Source organism: Lagopus leucura, unplaced genomic scaffold (genome assembly GCF_019238085.1).
Source record: "Lagopus leucura isolate 7727_CA_CO unplaced genomic scaffold, USGS_WTPT01 Super-Scaffold_100012, whole genome shotgun sequence".
Lineage (NCBI taxonomy): Eukaryota > Metazoa > Chordata > Aves > Galliformes > Phasianidae > Lagopus > Lagopus leucura.
The window spans coordinates 15,254,005-15,274,599 of record NW_024962267.1 but is presented as its reverse complement, the minus strand read 5'-3'; the positions used below and the strand labels follow the sequence as shown (position 1 = coordinate 15,274,599).

The window sequence follows — 20,595 nt, the reverse complement described above, 5'->3', positions numbered from 1 at the left end:
TCCCTCTACAACTGGTGAACATTTTTCCCCTACCTATTGCCCCTCACTGATCACCTTTGAAAACAATGCACTATTAGAGGAAAAAAAGAGTCTTTACTGAAATGCCAATTTCAGTATTATCATTTTAGTTTAGGTCTTTATTCCTTCTTCTAGGAATTTACACAGTACAGATTTCAGATTGCAAAATTTAGTAAATCCATTTTTATCGTCACCAAATATTCCCCCAAGTCTGTTTCAAAGTAGAAGAAAAATGTAAGACAATCACCCCAAAGTGAAAATTCTAAATAAATTTCTTCTCCATCTGGAGAAAAATCTTCAAAACAGAATTATGTACATCATGAGCTACCATAACCAATAGTCATCATGTGATTCTGAAGATAAAGTAGTGCATTACTATAGAGAAGAAAAATCTTTTAAATTATGGTAATTCCATTATTGCATTTAACTCCTATTTTTCCCTGAAAAGTGGATCACATCAGAAATAAGACTCGTTGATGCTTTAGTCTAAATTCTTCATTTTGAGAAATTGCTATCTAACCCAATATATATTTTATTGCAAAGTCTACTGGCAAGGCAAGAATTGTCTCTCTTCTGGCTAACTTTCCCCCAGGGTCATACACTCCCAAGAGCACTACGTCATGCGTAGGTAGAAATTGGATGAAGAAGGTACACGTTTTAGTAGTGAAATGATTAAATCCCTAACCCCTTTAACTCCTTAAGGAACAGTAAAATCCAGGATCAAAATCAATTTGGCAGCGCTTTTTAAACTAAACAATCCCAGCCCTCTAGAAGAGCCTAAGTTTTCCGACTGCATATTCAGTTGCCCAGTAACAGAGTTTTAGAGCTGCAAGCATGACACTGATTTTTTAATTCTTATTATTTTATCATGCATTTTTAATTCATTCTATTTCTCATTGCGTTAATATGGGAAACACAATTCAAAATACTTGATTTATGTCATTCGGCTCAGTAAAATATCAAAGAACTTGAGTGAAGGATTCCACAGCATGGGAATGCTAGGAAATGTTTTGAATACACAGTAATTCATGTTAATTGGTCTGAATATTGAGACCAGAACGTGAAAAATTTGGGGAGTACAAATAGCTCCTTACTCCAGCAAGGTTCTAATCTAGAACAGCCAGAGGTCATTTCAACATTAATACTGGCTTTTCTATACATCAAAATGTCGGTAAGGCAAATTTGCATGAATTCTTAAGAATGGTTCCTTAGTAACTGGCAGGCTGCTGCTCACAAACTAACCAGCTTTTAGAGATGTTTTGGTATCTGAAAACAGACAACATCCAAGTTGCCTGATAGCAGAATTAACACTGTGACTTAGCTACTGATATAATTAAACTCTTTCATTTGTGAGTAAAGCCACCCACTTCTCTCAAGCTACAGAAAGCAGACCACAAACAATAAAGGAAATTCCGTGATGAAGATCTTTATTATTTGGTCTCATATAACCAGGACTTTTTTACCCTTCTACCTAAATGCAAAAAAATAACAAAAAATTATCTGTTTTTAGCAGAAAAGGCCAGAGAAGTAGAAAACTTGCTGCACTCTCTGAGCCCTTTTTAATGTACGGTTATTTAGCAGAATGTTCTGCACAATTTCTATAGTTACCAGAATGTTTAGAAACAGCTGTTTTTTCAGCATGGTTTTTATCTCTAACCAGTTAATGGGAAAAAGCAAAACAAAAGCTAGCATTTCCGTAGTAGCCAGAAACAGTTTCAGAAAATGCCATGAAGTGACATTGTAATGACTGTAAAAGTGACTCAATCACACTGACAGCACAGGAAATGGTAGGGAGAGAAAAAAAAAAAAAAGGAAAAAGACAAAGAATACAGTACATGGAAGAACAAATAGCAGGAGATAGGCTATGTGTAGTCGAAAGTTAAATTTAGCACAGCCTGAAATTAAAGATAAGGAAGTCTAATTAGCACCTCTGTTATAAAAACAGACTTTTATTAGCTCACCATAGTTCTCAGACGTTATATTTGCCCTACAGTACCTTGTACCACCCTTCCAGAAGGCGTATGACAGATGATTAATTGAACATACCTGTAGCATTGTTTCTCAGCCTGTTTAGTCAGTGAGTTGCCTGAAAGCATTTTTACTGCATGTGCTGTTTTATAGCTATTTGAATTATCACGTTTATTTACTGTCTATCACACCATTTCTCAATTCTAACAAAATTGAGTCCCTTTACATTGAAAGGCAAGTCACAGGCTATGCAAAACTTTGAGATGTTGAGATGTATCTTTGAGATGCATCTGCATCCTAGTCCTGAAAACACCAGCTTAGCTCAAGAAACACGTCAGTTTCACTAACCAACATTTACGTCTCTGTTTGGTAAGATGTATCCCACCATGATGCATCGTTAGTACTTTTATTCTCTTGAGTGTCACTATCTTGGGGGTAGTTACTAAAGGTCTGAGTTTTCTTTAGAACAAAGACACATTACACTCAGCAAGAATGCAAGAGCTAAGCCAACTTCCCAGCCTTACCAAACTAGACTTCTGCTAAGATTTATTTCCAGAGTCACATGTTGATTTGACGACATAAAACAGAATGGTTTAAAAAGTAAAACAAAGCATTAGTAGTAAGAGGGATTGTTTCCCTTCCACCACTCTGGCAGTACTGTCTTGACAAAGATTTTTCTTTGTGCAAAATTATCCTGAAGCAATATCCAGTTTCCCTTTAGGTACTGCTTTGTGTGTGAAAAAGATTGAGAAAGCACCATGACAATTGTACACTAGCACATCGATCCACCTTTGTCAAGATCTTCTCATCACAGAATATCTTCTCTGACTAGAAGAGATGTTAATGCAACTAGTTTCTGCACTTAGTTTTTACATTCCACCTGCCTGTTTCCTTTCTTTCATACTTGCAGAAGAGAAGCCCCAATGCATATTAATTGAATTTCTATTTCCACCACATAGAGGACTAATGATGCAAATCAAGGTACCATATTAGCATGTCAGTTATTCCTTTATATGTGACAAGTGCATCTATGTAACGTTATATTCCAATCTGAGGTAAATCTCTACTCCTCACATCCATCCCTGTTTTCATTGTGACATATCTTTCAACAGTGAAAGGAAATTTTAATCTGCTCCTACCAAATGATTTTTAACCACGTAGCAAATCAAATCACTAATGTACACTATTTCACAAATCTAAAAACAACCAAAAGCCTACCACAACCACATAGTCGATCCTGCGCTTTGAAAACAATACATCCAAATCAGTCCTGTTACATTTCATGCGAAATACAGCCCATAAGCACTTTGTATTAAACAGATTTAGAAAACTAAGCAGTGAAGGTGTATACAGGATTCATGTAATGGTGCCAAGTCTTAAGTTTCATACAAAAAGTAGCTGATAGTAGAAAAAATACTGATTTCATTTTCAAACAGGGAACATCTTCAGCATCCTAACAGTAATTACCCTCACATCACAAAAGCAAACAGAATAGACAAGCAGTAAAATTAGTTAGGCTTTAGCAACCAGCACCGCAGCTCAAACAACAAACATCAACATTGCAAAGCTTCTAACCTGTCCTTTTAGCTCTTCTCTAATGGATTGAATCATTGCAGTGCTATATAGGTGTCAGGTGTGTACATTCTGAAGTTGTACACACTACAGAAGCATAGCTCCTTGATTGCTCCTAAGTGTAGCTGTCAGCTACTACAGAAAGGCATAAGAGCAAGCCATCTGCCACAATGATTAATTTTAACCCTACCTGCCAATTAACATGAAACCTCACCACAAATCACGTTTTGCACGCATAATCAACATCAAAATAATATTTTTCTTGTTCTGTCAATAATCAACTTTAGTTCACCCTTTCTCAGGTGAATACAGCAAAACTTTTAAGTTCAGTCGATGCGTGACATTGGATTACTGCACAGTTAATGCTGCAATTATGACCACTGGGAATACCCCAGCTTCATACTGCCTCACATTATTGCCCTGCAGATACTCAAAACCAAAATAAAACAACACAGCTAGCCAGACAGAGAAGTGAAATGAGCTCAACAAAGCTATGGAGGAGAGGCCAGGGGAACATGACAGAAAATGACTAACAGTTACTCAGGAGAAAAGTAGAAAATGTTCACACAAAAACACTAATGCACAACTTTATGTTAATTCAAACTGTACCAGCTCAATATTTCCTTCTTATAATTCAACTATTTTTAAATTACTTGTTGCAATGTCTGCTTTCAATATAGTTATTGTAAAATCAGTTTATTGAAATCTCTGTGTTCTGCAAGAAGGTTGCTGAACTTTCTTGAGACTAGGGTCAGCACATTAAAAGGCTTAGTTTTATTTTTTTTTGTCTAAAGAGCAAATCAAATGAACAAGGTAACTTGGAGGGTATAATCACTTGTGTGTGGCACACATCAGGAAAAGTGACAACAACACTAACAGAAGAAAATGAGCAGTTGCATTAACAGCAAAGGGGGGAAAAAATCCTAAGGAAATTGAACAAAGTTATAAGAGAAAATTAAATGGACTAAAAATAAATCTATTTTATTGTGAAGTAACTGTGACAGGAAAGGAATTGTATGACTTCCCATATGGTTTTGCTTCATTCTGTCCCCAGGGAAACTCTGTCCCATACTCTTGTGAAGTAAAATAAATACAGCCTCATAAGATAAACACACAGAAATGAGGGTAGTTTGTTCTCTTTAAAAAAAAAAAAAAAAAAAGTTAAATATAGTTTAAGTGTGAAGGTCAGTAGACATTCAGACCCCATTTTCAATCCTTAAATAACACACCTACACAGCTTTTTTTTCTTTAGGAATGGCAAGCTTCTCCTAGTTTTTAAGAGAGAAGATAAAAGACTGTTCAAAACAGAATCCAAACAAAATGCATTAAGTTTTGGAAGTTGATAGTAAATGACATGCTCCAAAACTGCAGTATACAAGATCCTGATGATTCCCAAGACTTGAGTTTTGACCACTAAACATCCAATATTAAGGAGAATTCAAAAATTGGATTACATTAATTGTTCATACAGCCCTGAATCAAGAAGACCATAAATTTACAGTTCAAACATATTCTGCTTTTAGAATATTAAGTAGATGAGTTACAGCTGAGTTTTCATTAGCAATATCAGTAAGTGTGGACACTGCGCTGAAAGGCTAAATGCACTCTGAAGATCACATAAGTACAATGACAGCTGAAATCCAATTCATCTCCAGACTGCAAATCAAACAGCACACAAAGAAAGAATAAACCGAATTACTGAAAGTTTACTTCCAGAAAAGAAAGTCAATTTAAAGTATAGTTGAATATTTTCTATCACAAAAGCTATATTAAAAAATGAAAGATGTGGATTTATCAACTAATTGCTCATGTGACTACTTTTTAATGAAAATTTATACGGGATGTATGTGATAGGAAAAGAGGCCAAAGCAGATTGTGTTCTCATCTTCAGCTCCTTTATGTTGTTATAATTGTATGCATTGCACATAATGTAAACTCTTTAATGATTACGTATCTCAAATTCAGCTTAAATAAGAATCTAAATTAATTTAGTAGGGATATAAGTGTTTGTCACCTTCATAGGTGACCACAAACTCTCTCCTAGTAGAATTAAAGAATATGAAAAAGGTTACAAAAGAAAAAGGACAATTTTTCCCAAGTAGATGCCTAGAAATTACTTAAGCTTGCCTTAGATGTTCATATCTGTACTGACAGCTTGGACTTCCTGTCTTTGCAACTGTCTGTAAGGCATTCAGGAAGGAAGGTTTATATCTTTATATGTTTTCCATGAAGTACTTTGATGATTAATTTCTACAGTATGAGTCACACTGACCTTTCACATACTCTCCCCATCTAAATTGTTGTCCTCTCTACTTTTCTCATTGTTACATGCCTTTTCCTCTTTTAAGTTATATTTATATTTTCTAGAACCATTATTTAAAGCTTAATTTAGTTGAGTATTTTTTTTTTTTTAATACAGACTAGTATCATTGTTTTTCATTAAACAGTCACTGAAAATGAATTTTATGCAGATTATCTTAAATAAGATATTGAAGCAGTCCCCAGTGATGGTCGGATCACTAAAGTCTGCAAGCCTCACTCACTATCCTATTCATTGTCTGAGTGTTTTACTTCCTTGAGAATTTCTGTAACACATTGTGAGTGAAATTGATTTGTACTAACATCAGATTAATTTGCCTCTCCTTAAATGTTCTCATAGTATTAACTGCTTCAAACATTACAAACTTTAGAAAGATTTGAAATAGCCTGGCACAATAATGTCTGAGTCAAGCCTTCCTTGAAGTTGTCGTACAAGAGGAATTGTTTTAATTAGAGTTTTTTTTTTTCTTTTTTTTTTCCCCTTCAAACTGCAACTAATGGCTTTCTTTGAAATATCTTCAACTTATTTGGAGTTAAAAAATACCTTAATCTGGCATTCTGACAACCGAAGATGAGTTGCATTAATATCTGTAAAGCTACATTAATTGCTGTCCTGTTTCAGATCGCCATACAGAAGCCTCCCTTTTTAATCTGCACATATTTCTGGAATCTAAATATATTTGAGTACTGCATCTACCACACTCTAAAGAAAACCTAACAGCAGACACTTTTCTACTAGCTAAAAAAGAGATGTATAAAACAAAGTATGTCACAAAGTACTCACCAAACTCCTAGGAACAGTTCTTGAACTCAGAAAGAATTCTTGAATCAGTGCTGAATGTGATCCTCCCCTACTAATTCATGCTTAAGATAATACGTGGGGGTGTGGTGTAAAACTACAAGGGCAAAATTGCAACCTGATCTTTCTAGAGCAGCCCCCTGCCTGTTGATTCATCAGCTAGTCGTGGCTGCTTTTGCAGAGCACAGAGGTTTACTCTGGGTAGAAGTCAGAGATCTGCAGCAGCAGCCGGGAAGTTTCCTGTTTCAAGTTTTCAGATCTGCCTGAGCAGACTGCTCTCTAAAAAGCACTAGCTAACTCGAAATACACTTTTAAAGAACGTACAGACTATAGAATTTTCTATTATTTGTTCCTAGAAGACTTTGATTCAGGAGAATGCCATGTTCACTGCATATTTAAGACAAAGATGCTGTAGTTTTTAACTCCAGTGTCTTTTTTTTTTGTTGTTTATGTTTGTTTGTTTTTTTAATGTTCATCTGTTTTTAAATAAAGCCATACTATGCACACTAGGTCTAGGCTACATTGCAGTATCTGGAGCCTGACCATGCTAAAGGCTATACTGCCTTTAGTAAAACATGCACAGTTCTCCTGTGTAGTATGCTGGCATGTACTGAAACTAAAGCTAAACATAATTATGGTATCCTACCCTTTTCTCAGCCACAGTACTCCTGTAAGACAGAGACATTTAACTTGCCCATATAAAGACAGTAGGCTAGAATCCTGTTCCTGGACACAACACAAAGGGAATTTCCCAAGTAATGAATTAAATAGCAACAGAAAGAACAGATGAAGAACAGTAACTTATACAATCAGCAGCTGTAACCAACTGCAATTATTTCCAGGCAAACAAGCGAATCAAATCTTTCATGGAGGATTTTTATTTGTATGCTCATCAACATCCTGAAACAGATAGGAAATTTCTCAAATCCAATTAACAGCCTTATTTGTTCTGAAAGAAACAGAAGTGCTTCTGGTAGCATTTTGGATACTCTGTCTATTGTTTCTGGATTGTAAGCATGTCTGCAACACATCTCAGGGCAAAGTCAATAGCCAGCTGAGTTGACCATCTATTAACTGGATCAATAATTAAATGGATTACCTTCCCCGAAAGGGACTAGAGGCACTCAAAATGTAAAGGTGCAGCTTAAATACTGGGGGTCGGGTTCCGCTATACAGTTACTAATTATCAGCTCCTAGCTCAGATAAAGGGGAGAGCTTTCAGGAGGAGCTAGCTGAATGGAAGCAGTGTGTCAAGTATGTAACATTAAACTTTTGAAAAATATTTTGGGGGCCCATGCATTAGGAACTGATATCTGGTAGTGCATCTCTTAGGAGTCACAAGTCAAATGGACCAAACCAGAAGTACTAAAATGATACAGTGATTTTTTTTAAAAAAATCTGCCTGTAAATTTATAGTAGAAATAACATCACCTATGTTCCCCAAAATGACACATCCCCCCAGTGTCAGGGACACTGCTAAGAGACTTCCCAGACTGATCTGCCCTTCTGACTACTATCTACCATTGATAGTACAGGCTGGCAGTGAAGAAGTTAATGAGAAAAGCCTGAAGGCTATCAAAAATGACTTCAGGGGGCTGGGGTGGGTAGTTGAAGGAACAGGTGTGCAGGTGGATATTACATTTGTACCTTTGGTAGCAGGGAAAGATACCAGGATGATCCTAAAAACCCATCTCTTGAACAAATGGCTGAGGAGTTGGTACAAACACAGAAGTTTTGGTTTTTTTGATCAAGGGGCAATTTACTCAGCACCTGGCATGACGGCTTCAAATAGAAGCAGCCTGTCTCCATGTGGAAAGAGGGTTCTAGCCGAGAAACTGGTGGGACTTACTGACAGGTGTTTAAACTAGGTATGAAGGGGGAAGGGGACTGAGGGGGCAGTTCGAGGGTCAAAACAGAACTTGATGGGTGGAGACGAAGGAGTTCAAAGGCTTGGAGAGGGGTGGGGAGATGCTGCTTCTCTTAAGTGCATGTATACTAACGCGCATAGCATTGGAAATAAACAGGAAGATCTGGAGTTCTGCATGCGGTCGTGAGGTCACGATGTCATTGCGATCATGGAGACGTGGTGGGACAGCTTGCATGACTGCAGTGTTGTGATGGAGGACTATGTGCTTTTTAGGAAAGATCGGCCAGTGAGGCAGGGTGGTGGAGTTGCTCTTTATGTGAGAGAGTAGCTAGAATGTATTGAACTCCACTTGGGGGAGAGTGATGTAGCAGTGGAGAGCTTTTGGGTGAGAATCAAGGGGCAGGGTGGTAAGGGTGACACTGTTGTGGGTGTGTACTACAGACCCCCAGATCAGGAGGAAGAGGTTGATGAGGCCTTCCATAAGCAACTGGATGTAGCATCACATTCCCAGGCGCTGGTGCTTACGGGGGACTTCAACTATCCAGATATTTGCTGGATGAACCAACACGGCCAGGAACGCACGGTCCAGATGGTTCTTGCAGTATGTTGAAGACAACTTTCTGATGCAGGTGGTGGAGGAAGCGACACGCGGAAGGGTGCTACTGGACCTTATTCTCACCAGTAAGAAGGATTTGTTAAGGAAGTAAAGGTTGGGGGCAGCTTGGGTTGTAGTGACCACGAGATGGTGGAGTTCAAGATTCTGAGTGGAAGAAGCAAAGCAGAAAGTAGGATTGCTACCCTGGACTTTAGGAAAGCCAACTTCAATCTCTTCCAGGACCTTCTTGGAGCTATCTCCCATGGGCTTGGGTGTTAGAAGGCAAGGGGGCCTCTGAGAGCTGGTCAGCATTTAAACAGCTCTTCTTCCAAGCTCAGGATCGGTGTGTACCTGTGAGCAAGAAATTGGGAAAAGGAGGCAGGAGACCTGTGTGGATGAGCAAGGAGCATTTGATACTGTCTCCCATGACATCCTTATAACAAAGCTGAGGAAGTGTTGGATAGACAAGTGGACAGTGAAGTGGGTTGAGAACTGGCTGACTGGCAGAGCGCAAAGGGTCGTTGGTGGTGGTGCAGTCTGGCTGGAGACCTGTAACCAGTGGTGTCCCCCATGGGTCTGTGCTGGGTCCGGTCTTGTTCAACATCTTCATCAGTGACCTTGATGAGGGGATAGTGGCCACCCTCAGCAAGTTTGCTGATGATACGAAGTTGGGAGGATTGGCTGACACGCCTGAAGGCTGTGCTGCCGTTCAGTGAGACCTGGACAGGCTGGAGAGCCGGGCAGTAAGAAACTGGATGAGGTTCAACAAAAGCAATTGTAGAGTCTTACACCTAGGGAGGAATAATTGCATGCACCAATACAGGCTGGGGGATGAGCCGCTGCAGAGGAGCTCTGCAGAGAGGGACCTGGGCATCCTGGTGGACAACAGGTTGGCCATGAGCCAGCAGTGTGCCCTCATGGCCAAAAAGGCCAATGGCATCCTGGGGTGCATTGAAAAGACCGTGGCCAGCAGGTCGAGGGAGGTGATCCTCCCCCTCTACTCTGCCCTGGTGAGGCCTCATCTGGAGTACTGCATCCAGTTCTGGGCTCCCCAGTACAAAAAAGACAGGGACCTCTTGGAAAGAGTCCAGCGGAGGGCCACGAAGATAGTGAGGGGCCTGGAGCATCTCTCTTATTAAGAAAGGCTGAGTGAACTGGGTCTGTTTAGCCCTGAGAAAAGATGACTGAGAGATGACCTTATCAAGGTTTATAAATATCTGAGGTGTGGGGGCCATAGTGGTGAGGCCAGTCTCTTTTCAGTGGTACAGGACAGGGGGAGACGGACATAAGCTGCAGCATAGGAAGTTCCGCACAAATGTGCGTAAGAATTTCTTTACAGTGAGATGACAGAGCACTGGAACAGGCTGCCCAGGGGGGTTGTGGAGTCTCCTTCCCTGGAGATACTCAAGTCTCGCCTGGACGCCTACCTGTGTGACCTGGTTTAGGGAGCCTGCTTTGGCAGGGGGGTTGGTCTCGATGATCTCTAGAGGTCCCTTCCAATCCCTTCAATTCTATGATTTTGTAAATGCTTTCAAGATCGCTCGCGTCTCCAAAAATTTCTATTAAGAAATCTGACACAAATGTAGTTTATACTGTAATTGTGCCCCAAAATTTGTCTTACAGCTCTATTTTTTTTTAATGGCCTTCTTACCTTTCTATCAGTAAACAGATACACAGTACCAGCAGAACATCAGGAAGATGGAAATAGTTGATAACTAACCTCATAGCTTAAGAGTACTGAAGCAGCAGTCATCTGGAATTTCTGTCATCAGTCTGAGTTGAAGATTACAGAGGCTGAAGTGGACAGAGAGAGACACTGAATTTCAGATTTAAATTTTCCAATACTATACAGCTTTACTTTATTTGTGCAAAATTGGTAAGTCTTAGCAAAATGTTATACTTGAACGCGGTGGTGTTCAGAAACAAAAATTGTAGCAAATGTCAAATATTTCTATTTTACTGTGACAAAATGCAGGCAAAGCATTTGCATTACGCAAACTTTTCCTTATGCATATACAATATACACTATATACAATAATATGCATATACAATACATTATTTTGGGGAAATCTATAATCCATGAGGAAAGACTGGCAATAAAACACAGCAGGAGAAACACAGAAGTGTTTGCCTATGCAAGCTGTTCTTCAGGTCATAACACAAGTGACTCTGTCAGTGAGGGCATAACATTATTTGCATTCTTCTTCAACAATATAGATATTTCTGATGTTTTATTGCCCCCTAGTGATGCCAATTCATTTTTCTATTGCTTAATTCTTTTACAACTTTCCACAGAATACAGTACATCACAGTAACTTTACTTTTGCAGTACTCTAAAAATCTCTTTTAAATATATTTTTCAAGTTTTTCACTTTTCAAGTTTTCCAATTATTTCAGTGACTGAGAAACAGCCTACATTTCTGAGTCTGAGGATGTACCATACTTCTCAGTAATCTGAAGCAGAGGCCTGGAAGGAATACTGAGTCTTGAGCAAGTAAGCACAGCATAACTTCCACTGCATGGACTTCTTGAAGCTGTGCTATCGGTTCTTAATCAGTTTTTCAGTTTATTCCTCCATTTATGATCTTACATAATTTTACAATTACTTCTTCATTCACCAATTTCCAAATGGTAAAACAGCGGGAAACTTGGAAACTTGGAATGCTTTAAAGCTGAAATTCTAAATAATTTGTTTGTATTACTGTCTTTTTGAAAAGCACAGACACAAGTTACTTCCTTAGTACAATTACAACAACAACAAAGTACAGAATATATCACATATCATTTTGAACAACAGCAATATTTCAAGAATCAGTTCCAACAACAAATGTGAATAACTGAGGAAGTAGGGGGTCAGGTCAGTACTAAATACCACTTATTCTTTAGAGCCAGAAGCTATGTGAGATTTAAATTCCATTACAAAATTCACATTGACTTTAATTAAAACAGAATCAGGTACGAAAGAGTGGTATGAAATTTGCCACCTTCCTTACACATGAAACATTTCTGAATTATTTATTTCATAAATCTGATAAAAACGGAAACTTTTTCATCGTACAGCAGAATTTATCCCTGTGGTAGATCTTACCTGAAACAAAATATGTAAAAGATACTGCCAGTTGAACTCTTGTTACTGTTAGGTTACCAAAACTTATATGAAATGCTACATGCTCTCAGTAAACAATGTCTCAATGGAGAAATCAATTGTTTAAAAATAATTTATTCCTCACTTGGCTCGTACCATGTCAAATTCTCAAAGACACAATGGCTAATTCAACATCTACATAATTTTAATTAATCACCTATTCACTGTGTTTTCCATTCTCATGCATCCCCTACTTATCATCTGTTCAGTATTTCACTAAGAATCTTAGGAAATAACCCTCCCTTTCCATCTATGTCCTTCAGCATTGATAAAAATGTAGATTAAGTCTAAAACTTCCTGGCTTAGTCACTAGATGTCACTGTTGCAGCACTAAGCAGTTAGACATTTTATCTGGAAACAGATGATAAAGTTACCTATTTGTTTTTTTTTAAAGGATTTCTTTCTTATTCAGGATGAAGTTAGTATGACTTTTATTATAGACAGAGATAAGGCCTTAGGATAAGTCTATGCTTTGTGAAATAACTACTAGCTCAGTTTTCACTTAATTTCAGAACTGCTTCTCTTTTAGTGAGAAAGCATGCCCATTCTTTGCTTTTGTTGCTAAGAGCTTGATTTCTGAATATATATTTTATATGTACAAAAATGCTCAATTCTAGTGTATATACACAGGAACATATATATAAATATATACACAATAACACCATAATTAAATGCGTGTATATATGCATATATAACATTGACATAATATTTCTAAAAACACTCCAAAATACTTTACTAGGTAGGTCTATATAAAAAATTAAATGTAATGTGTAATTACTGAAAATAGTACAACACCTCTTGCCTTAGTTGGCTTAAGGAAAAGCTAAACCAGAGAAACATTAATCTACAAGTTTGCAATCTTCAAGCTCTAGTAACTTAAACAAGCATTATTAAGAAGTCAGCCTCCTTATAGATACTTTTCCAAACCCCCTTGATATGCGTTATATCGCCATTACAGTTATCAACTATAGATGTATTATCATAGCAGTATTCAACTGTTTCCACCTCTTGTTTAAATTAACCAAAATGAAACTCAAAGGAACATTTCGATAGATGACCAAGAACGAGCATTATTTCCTGTCTCTGTATTTTGTATTGATTTCTGAGAAAGTTATGAGTGTGTCTGAACGTCCCTTGTCTTAATAAATAATGAACAGAAATGAAAATTGTTTTCTCTGTGGTGAATTTTACTGGAAGCCACTGGTTATAGAGGCTCCTCTGAAGAGAGCCTAAGCAGCCTTCTATGACATTTTGCTTTTCAGTTTTTAAACACAACAGCTTCTCACAACCTGCGAGGCTAAATACTCCTCTATGATATGGCTGGAAAATAAAGTAGGCATGAGAGATGCTCAGACCATGACATAAGGAGCAACAACAGGAGTTTCACAATATGTTTTCAGAAAAGTATTATGAAAGGATGAGTAACAGTAGGAAATGGCAGCTGAGGACACCACCAATTGCTGCCAGCTCAGGGAAGTCTAAGCAGTAACAATGTATTTACTAACAAACTTGCCAAATCTGCATCTACTGCAATGTCAAATCTGCTTCCTTCTGCTCATCCCACTTCAAACACAGGGTCATTATGCTCTTGCATAATGCCAGTTTGCCCGTGTTAGTTGTGTGTTCCATCGTCATGCTCGCTCCTTATCACTATACCAGCTATAGAAAGACAATACAACCAGATGAACAGCAAACTGAAGGGCTGGCAGAAAAATGAAACAAAGCATTATGCCCAACTCCTAGGATGAAGACCTCCACTATTCTGAGCCTGGTCACTAGCTCCCCAACTCACTGGCTTGCAGACAGCCCAAGCATATTACCTGGAGAGGAAAAGGCTTCTTTAGAAGATACCGAGAACATTTCCTGAAAATGCTGCATACATCATGACTGTCTTCAGCTGCTATCTTAGAAAACATATCCAAGCCTAACAAGTTCCTGAGGTGTTCTCATGAGAAGAAAGCAGACTACTAAAAAAGCCAATTGCTCCTGTGTGACAGTGCTCCTGCAATGAGCCTACTTACCAGAGGATTATTTACAGGGCAAATGCAACTCCTAGAAGGCATAGAACAATTGTCTGTCCTGTGCCATGCTCATACTCTCCATGAAGCTAAGGACAATTGGTGCTTCTCAGGTAACAGAATGCTAATCCATCTTCAGCAAAGTTCATGCTGCCTGGCAGTGAGACAAAAATCTCATTTTCCCAGTACTATTTTTTTTTTTCCAGCAACTGAGAATATTTAATACATTATGAGCAGATTAAACATGGATAGGAAGTCTAAATATCAGAGATCCTACTCTGAAGAGACAGGTTATAAAAAGGGCAATGGATAAAGAATTCCTATCAGATAAAGCAAGTATGAGAACACATAAGTGGAAAGTCAGTTAGTTCCAATGAAAATTTACAAAAAATGTTTATAATGCAGCCTTGAAATAAAAAAAATTTTTACATCTTTGGATTTTGTTACAAACCAGAAGATGAAGTTCAGAGGTGTTTCACTAAATCTCAGGCTGGACCAATTAACAGCTCCGCACTGAAATCATGAAGTACTGGCAGCTTCACAGAATTTCCAGCTGCAGTCAGCAGCTCCTTTCTTTGATAGAGAAATGACTTCAACTAACATACAGGGTTCAACACACTTCCTATGAGAAATAGTTTCATGGTGCACCAACAAAAATAGAAAACTTGAAAAAGATCTTTTGCAAGATTGCCTGTCTCAAGAGACAGGAAACGGAACATAATGCTATGCACAAGAGTTTTCCATTCGGGCTTAATCTTTTCAAAATGAAGAGTAAACATCTAGGATGCTGACCAGCCAAAATCCCTCAAGCATGTGCTTATGTCTGAAACACATGAGTAACAAAACTGCAAGAAGGAAGTCTTTTTACAAAGGAGAAAAATTTTTCACAGGAAATCTACATTAAACTGTATTTACAACTGAATTTTGTCTCATCAGCAAAAGTATATTGGTCAGTAACTTCTAAGGAAAACATCAAATTTAATTTCTGTAGAATACTAGCTAGTGGTGGAATAATTTTAAATGACAAACATCGCCCACCAAAATACTACATTCACATAGAAAACTTTTTCATAATCACTGTGAAAGACACAAGTCAAAACGTATCATCACATTTTTGTATGCCTCTCCAAACAAAACCTACAGCAGGTTATTTACCAATGAGATTTCCTTTTGCTACTAATTTTGTGAGGCTGCAGTAATCAATCTTTATTAAACATCACTGTGAAACTGGATCAAGACTTGAAGTCTCCATCCACATTCCCTAAATTAGACCTTTTTAATAAGAAAACACATCAAGAGGAAGGATTTTTCATAAAGCCTGGGTGCTACTGGTAAAAGAAGATTAAGTATTACTCTGTATTTCTATTTGATCCTCCACAATTTCTTTCCAATACCACACAAATCTCTTCTAGATTCTGGCAGAAACCTGACAGCTTGTTTTATTTCTTTACAGCATGTGGGAGAGTAGGGGTCATAGTTTTTGCTTCCTTACACTTCAGGGTAACAAAGCCCATCTAAAGCCAAGATAGTGTAATACACAGTCAGCTCTAATACACTGGATGACTATTCTAATGCAAGCATACATATTTATTTCACAGAATAATCCTCATACGTGCAAGGCTGCCACTGCTTGCACTTAAATTTCAAGGAAGCTCTTAATACAAACTACTTGCAGTAATACAGATAATGAAGCAATTTTCTCTCAATATCTGAACATAAGCTGCACAAACATCTCTGATCATCAGCAGAGAACCTACTGAATCCAGGAAGAAAACCATGCAAGGATAGTCAAAGTCCAATCAGAAACTTGGATTTCTTTCCTGAGATAATGCTAAGTAAGTGATATGAGGTGAGGAGGGCAGGAGGCCAAATGAATACACACAATTATGAATCAAGGTTATTACAGGCTGGCTGCTTTTTTTTTCTTTTTTTTTTTCTTTTTTTTTTTTTTTCTGTTTCAGCTGCTCACGAGCAACCTAAAGGGAAAGAAATTGTTATCAGGTGAGGAAGTGATTATTTACAGCCATAACATGCTTTGAGCAGGCTACGCCATTCAGTAATAATACATAAACAATCTTCATGACTGCGTATGTTATCTTAACACTGGAAGAGATTACAAGGATTTACAATCCATTGTTTCAATGAAAAACCATCACACTGACTGTAAATAAAGCATATGCTCACATCACATAAGGCAGAAGCTCTACTAGTAGAGATCTCTAGCAGTTCTACTGCTATACCTCTCAGGAGTGAAAGATGCACAGGAGTGAGATCAGAGAACATATATTAGGAAAAAGCAATTTTTTTTGTGTGTATGTTTGAATTAATATTCAAAGAAGAAAGGGTGCATCATACATTTCACTGTGATTTCTTCTGAGCATGAATACCTTTGGTTAACTGCCATTTTTAAATGCTCATTTCTGTACATGCAGCCTTGTGCTTTCAGGTTGCTGTACAGACTGGAAGTGTCAGATGAGTAGTGGGAAGAGCACTGTTCCAAGATACAGAACATGAAGAACTTAATACGTTTTTTATCTAGAAAACTGCAGAAACTACAGAACATTCCTTTACTTTGAACAGAAGGATGTCAACAGGTCTGCAGCCCATGAGGCATCTTAAGGACCGCATTGCATTTCCTATCTAGTCAGAAGGATTTCTGAGTGCAAATCATTCTCAGAAGCATTTTTGGTTTATTTTGAGGATCGAAGTTGCATAAATATTTCAGTTATGCTTTAAAGAAATAACTTAATTCCCCCACTTTGTGTTCCACAGAAGGGAACAAGGTGATGGTTATTCGCACCTAAGCACAGGAATCCTGTAACTCTGTCCATTTCGTTTATCAGGCACACAAAGTAGAACGACCGATGATTTAATCTGAAGCATGCCAAATTGCAAACTTGCCTCTCATTTTTATTCCTTTAATGATGAACAAGCAAAAGAAAGAAAAGTTGAAATGTGGACATATAATCTATAAAAAGAACTTGAACAGGACACAGATCCAGAATGGGGTTAGAATTCTTCAAATGCTGATGTTAAGAAAAATGAAGTTTTTTCAGGACTTGTTCTAGATAGGCATGCAAGACGATGTATATTCATTCAGACAACAGGGCAACAGTATTTTTTTAAATTCAAGGTTCACTTCATTTCTTCTAGTGTGGTTCAGATGAAGTCAAATTTAATGACAAAACAAGACAAAGCATCCTTCTTTGTAATAGGTCATTCATGAGGAAAGTAATACTTTGTGAATACATGCACAAGAACATATTCAATTTAATCTTTCTTCTACACCACCACCTCTATGATCTTTTTCTCAACATGAAGTCCATTAGTTTATTCAGTGATAAAAGTCAGCATGCAATTTATTTGCAGGTTGTGTCAAAATTTTGCAAGCAATCAAGAACACAGGCATTGTCATGACTAATGTGTTCTGTTGTTTAAAAAAATCTCACTGGTTTTTGACCTGTGCTTTTTGGACACGAACAGCGGGCAGGTGGACAGGCCAGCTGGAAAGAAGGAAAAAATAACCCAGAAAAGTTGCAATTGCCCAAAGCAAGACACACATTTATTTAAAGATGAACCCCTACAAAGATTTTATATGTATTTTTGGAAATAAAAATATTCATTCTAAATCAGGTTCCCCTCTCAGTAAACTTTTTTTTCCTTTTTTTTTTTCCCCAAAAACAAAATCATTTTCTACTAAACGTAGCCTATGTATCATATGTATGTATATATCATCTAAGGGAGTATACACATTTGATTTTCTTATCAAAATCTTTCTCAGCTATCAATCTTTTGCTTACAGGAGACAACAGAAAAATGATTAACCAAATAACCACATGAGTAATGGGCTACCAGTTTTTTCTGCTTATGGAATTAAGGGGGCACTGACTACTCAATTAGGTATTGCCTGGGTAATGAGCATATCACGGGGCATGTGCTTAACACCAAACTTAGTTTGCTGGTGACTGATTACTGCTGTTTGGTGAAAAACATGACACTTCACAATACTTCACTTGGTTACCTGCAGTTATTTTCAAGAAGCATTTGTGACTTTGGTGGTAGTTTTCACTGAGAGATAAAATGGGGAAAAAAATGTATTTTTTTTTTTTTGGTGCATACCAACCCACTCCATGCCTATGGAATCAAAGAAAAGCACTGCAGCTCTGAATAAGGCAGCCTCACTGTACAGAGCAAAACCAGCCTGGAACTTTCTTCCTAGCTCGCTAACAGACCTTTTTCCCTTATGCTAATACCTTCCAAGTGCCTAGAAAAAAAAAACTGCCTACCTTTTATTTCAAAGTAGGCTTGAAAATAGAGTCTACTCAGGGTAGCTTTATCACTAGGGCAATGAAACCTTGCTCTGTTAGAAGATACACAAATCAAGGCAGTACAGGTTACTAAAGTACGTACAGGATGAAGACAGGACCAGCACAGGAATTGTCATTTATTTACTACCTATCTGATATACAGAGTTTAAGTACTTCAATTTCCCAAAAGATTAAAAAACAAACAAAACACCACATTTGTTTTAAAATGTTGCTCAACATAGCAAGCATTTTGTATGTGGTACTCTTCTATGGTTACAGAAAACACAGTCATCTGTCCACAGAATAAATATACTTTTGTTAAGTATATGTAATACGAAAAAAACACACTGAAACTCAGGTGGTACAGTGGCTACCTGTGAGAGCACCTCTTTTCCTCCAAAGTAAGAGGAGTTTCAGTGGAATGCAATGGAACTCTGAATATTTACCAACTCACAGGCATAGAGATACTTTGACATCTGGCAAATCTGTGCAGCTGTCTGGCTCTAGCAGGTTTTAGATACACTACTCAGAGAAGCAGATCAGTCACTGGGGGTGTGAAGGGAGGTATGCCCCAGTTCTGGCCTATTTCAGTGCATAGTTAGTATGCTATTCAAGTCACTAACATCATGGTTTTGTAGTGTTTGCTTAATTGCTGTTTTTTTTGTGTGTGCGTGTGTTTTTTTTTAATCCTTACATGCAATACTTTCTAGGAACTAAGCATACTAATCAAATTACTGAGGCATTTCAGTAAACTGGGACAAAGACAGACCTATGAGGTAAAAATAGTTGGTAAAATAAAGTCTTCTAAGAAAAAAATGATAAAGAAAAATCAGAAAAGAAAATAAAGAAATGAGCAATGATATCAGGTAAGTATAAAGCATAGTGTCACTGAGAAATTAAGAAGTTAACCTGTCAGTATTATTTGATTCTGTGAAAGTATAGCACAGCTCTACTTTGCATGAACAGGATCTGAAAGTTAAGAATTGCACCACAAGCAATTAATCATTATGTAATATGAGAAGTCAAGTCATTAAGAAGCAATTTTATGCACAGACAATATGTGATACAGATGCAAGTTGTCAGCAATGCAGGTCAATTTTCACCATGCAGAGGGAGAACACACACACTGCTTTCTGTTTGCCTAATGAGACCAGCCTGTTAGCCAAGGAATTTAATAACTCTTGTGCAACAAAGGCCTGAAGAAGTGAATCAAAAAGGACACTGATACTGACACAGGCCTGGACAACTGCAGCAGAACTCTACCCTTTTTTTTCAGTGGAGTAACACATTGTCCATTTCCACAAACTGCATAAGACAAAACATAAGCTTTCTATTTCAGCAATGCAGAGCAGAGAGCTAAGCTCGCATTCCTTAAAGAGTCTGTGGAGGCTCCTTCTTTGGAGATATACTCAAAACTCACCTGGAGGCTTCTCTTTGTAACCTACTGTAGGGAACCTGCTTTAAGGGAGGGGAACTGGAATTGGAATAGGTGCTATCCAGACATCCATTCCAATCCCTGTGATTCCGTGATTGTATGATATCTGAACCATGTTCTAACACAGCTGGCTATTTATGCAGAACCACATTCTCGACACAGAACCATTAAATTGAATCATTACTGTTGAATCATCATTCTGAGACATTTAACAAAAAGATCAAACTACTTTATGGCCAAGACTCCAACATACATTCCTCAGCCTTGGACTAGCATACAAACTTCAAAACTTAGGTCAGATAACACACAGGCTCCCCAGTCAGACTTCTCCTACTCCATTTAATACAATATCTGTTCTGAACCAAGTTTGATGAAAAGAGAGTTTGATGAAAAGCATTATTTCTGGTTTCAGTTTAAGAAGTGTCATAATGTCTTGCTGGTGACTAACTGCCCTTTTTTGTCTTGGTGCTGGAGGGATGATTTAGCTGCCACATGTGCCCTCATGCCAGAAAGCCTGCTGTGTCAGACATTTGTATTCATCCCACAAAAAAA

The 20,595-nt window shown here is 37.8% G+C and overlaps 1 protein-coding gene across 7 annotated transcripts in view; it reads right to left on the bottom strand.

Annotated features, from left to right (window-relative positions):
• The window catches only part of TFPI (tissue factor pathway inhibitor), a 211,789-nt gene that overhangs the window by 23,544 nt on the left and 167,650 nt on the right, over positions 1–20,595 (bottom strand). For 6 of the 7 annotated variants that reach the window (XM_042874827.1, XM_042874829.1, XM_042874831.1 and 3 more), the window contains one exon: positions 10,859–10,932. In XM_042874827.1, the coding sequence (XP_042730761.1) occupies positions 10,859–10,863 (5 nt within the window). In that variant the 5' untranslated portion in view covers positions 10,864–10,932. Of the gene's footprint in view, positions 1–6,661; positions 6,867–10,858; positions 10,933–20,595 lie in introns of those variants that run through there. The other variant, XM_042874830.1, reaches the window with a different exon arrangement.